Here is a 7,458-nt window from a genome sequence, read left to right on the forward strand (position 1 = left end):
TCGGAATTTGGTGATATGGGCGGGTTTTTTTTCAGAGAGAAAAAACCAGATAGATTATATTAAGAGAATATAATGATATGGGCGAGTTTGTGATTTTTATTGTTTAAAATATTTTTTAAATGAATATAAATTCAGCTTTTAAGAAATTCTTAAATCTCTTGGACTTTATAAATTATGCAACTCATTGAGTCACTAAAATTCTATAAATTACACCACTCAAATTTACCAATTATACAGCTTATGCAACTCAAATTTTAAAATATTCTTGAGTAAACTAAAATTCTATAGATTACACCATTCAAATTTAGCAATTATGAAAAAATATCCGCAGGGATTTCAAACAAAATTGACTTTAAAAAAAGGGACCACAATTGAGCGTAACTCTCCATGGGAAGAAAGCTACCTGTAATTGCCAAAATAATAAATGCAGAAAATTGGATATAAGAATTTTTCAATGGATTCCGGTCATGCATAGAACATAAATATAATTCCAAATTTACTCAGCAACCATGTTCTCTACATGGTATGAGGATAGTTTTATAAAACTACCAGGCTGTGTTGAAGGAAAAGACAATAAACTTAGAAAACTGGACTAGTGGACTTTAGTGGGTGGACATTTTATATAAAGTTTGCTGAAACTTCGAGCTCTAACATAACTCCAAGCTTATTCGACAAACATATTCTACTTTAAGCTGTACTGGCCAGAGTATGGAACAGTGTCATTCTCATGATTAACTTTCCATAAATTAGGTCGAAATTTGTCACCTTGTGTTTTACAGGTCCACATTTTATTTTTATTTCAAGATCATGACTCGTAATTTATCTGGAAATTCAGAAGAACTACCACCATTTTCAAACTCAAAATGGTGAGAAAATTGGCTGACTATTATTGGCCAAGAGAAGAATGTCACTTGCCTAATCCCCGCATGGACAAATGAGCCACCATGCAGACCTTCAGATAAACAAGATTTTTATCACATGTGCCTCATAAAGTAATTGCAAAATGATATCCAGAAGAAGCATGGAAATTTGAAAAACATAAAGAGTGCCTTACTCTGTATACCATACATAGCAAACGACGATGACAAATTATAGCATTTGACAACACCCACTGCAAACATGGAAATGAACAGAATCATCAAGCCCTACTTTCTTCAGAGCCATCACTGTTTAAATCTATATAGTCATGTTGTGCTGCATTATCTTATTGATCTAGGCCAACTTTGATTGAACTTTGACATACTTTAGGGGCATTTCAAGTTAATTGTGTTCTGTGTTTTTGAATAAATATTGTACTGCATTATCTTATTAATCTTGCCTTATTCTTGATGGAACTCAACATACATTTAGGGACATTGTAACTTGTAAGTTACTTTTGTTCATTCTTGAACGAATCCAAAAGTCAATTCTTCCTTTGTTGTTTAAGAGAGATAATATTGAAGTTCAGCCAAAAATTGTTAGTTTAGTGCAAGGTCCTGTGTTGAGTTTGACAAGTTATGGTATTGCAGACTTTTTAACTCATCACTTATTTGGATCTCATCAGATACAAATGTAGATATGGATAAAATCAAATTGGCAGAATTTTAGGAAGAAACCATCTGCAGGCAAGAATTCCATCCTCCAAACCGACCATCCTTACACATAATATGATGATCAGACCTGAGCTCACCCGGTACACTTCCAATCATGAATCAATCTACAGTAGAGTGCTAAATCTCCAGGCATAAATACTGAAGAGATCACATTACCCTGTGGGTTGCATCAGATATCTCCCTAGTCCCAAACAGTGAATATGGTATGCTCCAAATCCCATTCCTTGGGAGCCTCAACGGACAATGGTTGACTGGCTGGACTTCCATGAACTAAGCATCTTGGGGGCTTCCAAGATCAGAGGAAAGATAAGGCTAAAGAGCATCTTGAATTTCAGCATCCCTGGCCAGCCCAACTTATGTTAGAGGAATTCAGGCTCCTATTTTTCTGAACAAATTCTGTTTTTTATAATGCAGGAATAAGGTGACTGCTTCTTCTCCAAGATGGGACCTAAGCAACGGATGAGCTCTGCTGATGTTTAGCGCTCCTAGCAGCCTCCGTATTTCTTTTGCTCACATTCAGGCCATCTACTATCTTTTCCTGAGATTCACAAACTTGCATCCTAAACTTACATCCAAATTTCTTTGACATGAAGTTCCAAGCACTGCCACTACCCGTGCTGCTACCTCTTCCTCCCTTGGGCTTGTCAATTTTCTCTATTTCATGTCTCATTGTAGAACACTCTCGCTCAAGCTCATGTACACGTGATCTCATAGTATCCATATCTATCCTTAGAACTTGATTCTCTTGTAAGGCATTGTTCCACCCATCCCCACCCACAGCAGGACCTGGCATTGCTAAGTCTGTGGCAGGATTGATATGTGAAGGACGAGCTGGATCATTGCCATCTGCTGCAAGAAAGGCACCAGCGATTGCATTTCGCAACTGGAGCTGCTCAAAGAAGAGAACTTGGACAACAACACGCAGAGGCAAGCGTTCATTTTGGGCAGCATGAGTGCAGGCTTCAAGACTGAGCTTCTGGCAATCCATGATGCTACAGATCCTCTCTCGCTCCTCCTCTGTCACCCAAGGATGCGCCTGAAAATCATGCGGAAACAGCATACTTAGGAGACAAGTTTTAGAATAATAAGATCAATTCAGCAGAAACATTTTCTCATTCATGTTAACTTAAACTGAAAGAGAGAAAAGCAGAGTAATCAGTACAGTACAAACCCCACAGCCTAAAACAATCAAACAAAAGATAAGTACTAGCCTCTTATACTACCATCAGCGTTTGTGAAACCCATGGACTCAAAAAATCTATAATCCAAATCAAGATCATTATACCAGGCAAGGGATGCAAAGGAACAAAATCTCAAAGCTAATTATCAACAGATTAAAAAGTCTATTATGAAACCAAAATCCCTATCAGAAAACCAAAGTTCCCATCAAAATGACATTGCAAAATCAAAAACCATAACCAAAAGAATAACAAGACAACAGGAATAAAAGACAAACAACCATAATTCTGAACCAGAAGCAACGTTCCACATGGCCAAAAAAATAAAATCAAAGCAATTACCCAATATCCGATCTCCAAATATTCGTGAAACAGAAAGAGATGCAGAAGATGAAAGAACTAGCAAAGTTCCGTCTTGACCCTGGATCTATTGAGCACTGAGAGGAATAAATAACCAGGTTCAAAACTCTGTATGCTTGAAAGGTTAAGATGAGTTTAAGCTACTTTTATTCATTTATTTATTTATTTTGCATCAGCTCTTTCTTTCCATTTCAGATGTCAATTGTTTTTTCATTTTATTTTGTTGGTGTTACCCATGTCTATCATGTCAATATTTTTTTCATTTTATTTTGTCGGTGTTACCCATACCTGTCATACATACACAAAGATCTCTACACTGGGGTGTAAGAGCACCTCAATCCTCTCAGAACAACCAGAAATATTCTTTGAACACCAAGACAGAGATACAACATCTATCCCACAAATCCCGAAAGTATAACCCAGAACCAAACAAAGAGAGCTCAAGAAACATTAAGTCACCCGTCAAAAGAAAAGAGTGCAAAAACCAAACACCCTGATCAAAGAACTCAACTAGCTGAAGAGGAGGGGGGACTCAGGAGATGTTCAACAAGCCAGATCTGGAAAATGATTAATATCGAAAGAAATCCAGATCCAAGAACTCCAATGATGCTGAAAAGGAGACCTCAGAAAACCAAAAACCTAAATAGGAATGATCATTCAGCGCTATGTTCAGGACAACAAAAATCACAGTTTTAAATTCAAACCATCCAACACAGGAAATAATTTCAAGTCGACAAATTACACAGATTCAGAAAGGATATTGAAATCATCAAACAGACAATTCACAGATGTGGCAAAAGTCCCGAGTCAGAAAACTTGCCCAGCACTAGAAATATCATTTAAATCCAGAAAGAAATCTGAAAAAAGAAGAGAAGTTGTCCTGAAGAAAAGGCACATTCCAAATCAGAGAATCAACCAAGATCACAAATTCTAATTGAGACATTCAACCAAAGCACCAGAAAAGTCATTGGAAAATTTCACAACATATCAAACAGGTCCAGCTCACTGACTGAACAAGATTGCACATGGGCCGATGCAGATTAATGTGGTGGACTTACCTTCAAATATATGTCAATGGCTCTATACAGCACATCATCAAAAAGCCTTGCATAATCAGGCAAAGCATCAGCCAAAGACTGAAACTTGGCAGGTTTGAGATTCCCATCTGGAGCAACCTCAGCCAAATAACCATCTAATAGTTTGCCGACCACCATAATAGGAGTCAGTGAGGGTGATCCCATAAAGCCACCCTCTTCAAATCCATGTGGATTAACAAGGGCGGACTCAGCACCTTGCTGACCGGCCAAAAAGTGCTGTAAAATCCTCTGAACACAGTCAATATCATAAAGAGTCTCAACAGTGTAAGAGTAGCTCGGTATGAGGAGATCATCTAAAGTCGCATGTTCAAGCTGTAACCCAATTCTCCTCTCAAGACTTCTCTTGCATGAATCAGAAGCATTCAGTATATTCGCTGTCCGTAGTAATCCAAAGAGAAATTTCGTTGTATTACCAGCTCTATAGTCAGGAAGGAGGCTCTCTATTGTTTCCAAAAGTTCCCTCTGATCAGCCTCGCAAGGAGCAGAGTTTAAGGGCAGGGGTTTTGCTGTCCCTTGCCGCCGTGTTAACCCAGGAATGAATTTCTTGGCATAGTACATTACTGCCCCTGCAATGCTCTCTTGCCTAATTCCTTTAGCTTCCATTGCGGATATTACTCTTTTGTAGAAGGGTAAGCTCAGCTCAGCAACATCTTCATACCACCAATCTAATAGCGCCCCTCTTTGTCTTGTTCCTGGGTTAATTCCATTCCAAAGAACACCTCCTCTAGTATTCTGCATCCCTTGCATCCCCATTCCCTCGGTCATTGGCCAACCAAAGAGACTGGGATCCGTGCAAGCCTTCATAGCAATTGAATCAACACATTTCTTCACAATATTAAGTTCTTCGGCCAGTGGCATTAAACACTCACAGCTTTGTAGAGTCCGGACAGAATCCTTCCAACTTCTAAGCACCACATGGTTGAGGAACCCCTCAGTTTTCAGTATCAGATTGCCCTCACCAAAGTCTTCTGTCATTTCCAAATATTCTGCAGCGCAGCGAAGTGGGGTTACATTGATGGGTGTAAGCTCCAGTTTGACACCATAGCAGAATTTTGCAGCAAGCTCAAATGCATCCGCGCCTCCTGGAATGTCTGGAAGGATAATATGGAAATTCTGATCCTCCTCGTCATCCTCGTCGGCAGTTTGGGAAACAAGTCTTGAAAGTTTTCCACTTCTTGAGATCAGAGGAAACTGTGTGCATACATTGCAATCACATACAATGGTAGATCAGGGAAAGGAATTATCACAAATAAAATGAGACCTTAATTATGCTGCTATGATCAGGCTTCACAGACCTATTGACCTCAGATATCCATCATAATCCATTCCATACATTTAATGATCAAACCACAAATATGCCAAGAAATTTTCCACCCGCAAACATAAAAGATTGGTAAGAGATGAGACCTTGTGGAGATGGAAAAACATTTCCTCCACTTCTATGATAATGTCACTTGGTAATCCAGTTGTGCAGAACCTGACAGTCATACAGATTAGATGAATCAAGTTTATTGATAGTTCTGCACATAAGATTAGTTTAAAAGCTTTTTGGTCTGCTTTATTCTAAAACTGATGATAGCCCACAGAAAGGAAAGGAAAAGCAGAAACCATAAAAATTTGCAAGGATGCTAATAGCAGGGAGCTAAAAAACGAAAGAACAAAGCAAACGCCTGAATATTCGAAAAAAGCAATACAATGTAGTTGGTAATTCAAGAAATTACGCATACCATGCTTGTCCTCTGCGCTGAAACCCATCAGGCTTAGAACCCAATTTCTCAGAAGCCATTTTCAGTGCAAGATCCCTTCAACAATACTGAATTTTCAGCACCAATACCACAAGTTTGGCAGAATGAATAAACACTGATCCCTGTATGAAAAGTAGTAAGTAATGCAATATTAAAAATTAGGTCTGAGCTGGAAGACTGTCCCTTTGTGATAACCAGTTAAAACAAAATGACCCAGTCGGATCAAAAAAGAATATCAGGCGGGTACATGTTCCATGGATCCTTCATAGGGCCATAGAAAAATAAATAAATAAATATATATAAAGGGACTTCAAGGCGTCAGTGAAAATAGCAATGGGTATCTTCAACTGAGATTGCCCATCATTGAGGGGCAGAGATGGCAACCGAAATAGTCAAGATCAGATTGCTTCCAGAGGGCAGAAAGTGACTAGAGGTCAATGAAACACGCTGGCTTTTTTCGGTACTGAAAACCGCACAGGCACTAATTTGCAGGGGGCAAGACAAAACATATGAAACAATGGAAAAAAAAAAAAAAAACGAAATGGGTAGTAATGTTAAAGCTCCTGGAATTGCAATTGCATTGGTTCTCTAAATATTCTGGACAGAAACATCGGACAAAAGAGTGGTTAAAATATTCTGGAAGAGAGGTATTGATTGTTAAATCCGTAAGAATGCAGGAAAGGGGAAAAAAAACACACAGAGACTCACAAAATTTAGCAGAGAAGCAACGAAAATTAGACAAGATCAGAGGCTTCCCGCCTAGATCAGAGAAGTCATAAGGAATAGAATACACCGTAAACTCCTTTTCTCTCTCTGCGGGTTTTCAACAGGTCTACCTGATCCCAAGGGAGGTGGGGACATGGGCAATCACCTCTCGATTTTTGTTAGTGGTTGATTACGTGCTATTATTGATGGTAATGTATGTGTCTAAGGATATCCCAACTTCAGAGAAGCTGACAACTTTGCTGTTCCGCCATCATTCATGGTCTGTCTTCAAAGCGGTGAGCATTAATTGCATGAATCGTCATCGATGTTGGGTGATTCTCTCCTCAACGCCCTTTCCCCCTCCTAGAGTGTTTTTTGCTATTGTCAGGCACTAAAGCTAAAGCCAAAGCGAAAGCGTCAAACGGTGAAAATCCCACCAAGAGAACCATGAGTTATACTGTATGGGATGTAAGTTCGTATTTATAAGTTTAGTTTCTGGGTTACAAGGAAGGATTTTGTTTTCCTTAACGGGGATGGGTTAGTTTTTGGTAACAGGAAAGGATTGTTTCACTTAACAGGGTCGGGTTAGAGTGGGTTTAATCGTGAAAAGCAAGGAATTTTTTATAATAGGAAAATGTAAATTTTTTGAAGTCTCATTTATTTACACAGTTAGGTATGTGTTAGATTTAATCCTGAAAAACAGGGAATTTTTTAAATAGGAAATGTAATTTTTTTAAGTTTTTTATTTACAAAGTTGTGTATATTGTAAAAAAGTTATAGT

The 7,458-nt window shown here is 38.5% G+C and overlaps 1 protein-coding gene across 3 annotated transcripts; it reads right to left on the bottom strand.

Annotated features, from left to right (window-relative positions):
• Nucleotides 1-1,431: 1,431 nt before the first annotated feature.
• Nucleotides 1,432-7,107, bottom strand: LOC149261955 (BTB/POZ domain-containing protein At1g30440-like). Of its 3 annotated transcripts, none has more exons than XM_089423149.1 (5): nucleotides 6,844-7,107; nucleotides 5,955-6,094; nucleotides 5,635-5,704; nucleotides 4,189-5,418; nucleotides 1,432-2,628 (listed from the first exon to the last, which is right to left on the bottom strand). In XM_089423149.1, exons 2-5 carry the CDS (start codon nucleotides 6,011-6,013, stop codon nucleotides 2,041-2,043), a joined length of 1,947 nt encoding a protein of 648 aa, XP_089279275.1. In that variant the 5' UTR covers nucleotides 6,014-6,094; nucleotides 6,844-7,107; the 3' UTR covers nucleotides 1,432-2,040. The 3 variants fall into 3 exon arrangements, with proteins under 3 accessions (XP_089279275.1, XP_089279273.1, XP_089279270.1); XM_089423147.1 differs by having other exon boundaries at nucleotides 6,681-7,107; XM_089423144.1 differs by having other exon boundaries at nucleotides 5,955-7,107.
• Between the last annotated feature and the right edge of the window lie 351 nt (nucleotides 7,108-7,458).

This window comes from Pinus tabuliformis, chromosome 6 (assembly GCF_031772625.1).
Source record: "Pinus tabuliformis cultivar Carrire ecotype Pingquan chromosome 6, CPIR1, whole genome shotgun sequence".
Lineage (NCBI taxonomy): Eukaryota > Viridiplantae > Streptophyta > Pinopsida > Pinales > Pinaceae > Pinus > Pinus tabuliformis.

Excerpts from the sequence above, each read along its gene's own strand:
- LOC149261955 (XM_089423149.1), bottom strand. The coding sequence starts at position 6,013 with ATGGCTTCTGAGAAATTGGGTTCTAAGCCTGATGGGTTTCAGCGCAGA. Across the intron at positions 5,419-5,634 it reads TGTTTTTCCATCTCCACAAG|TTTCCTCTGATCTCAAGAAG; the intron begins GTCTCATCTCTT and ends GTATGCACACAG. Across the intron at positions 2,629-4,188 it reads CCATTGACATATATTTGAAG|GCGCATCCTTGGGTGACAGA; the intron begins GTAAGTCCACCA and ends CATGATTTTCAG.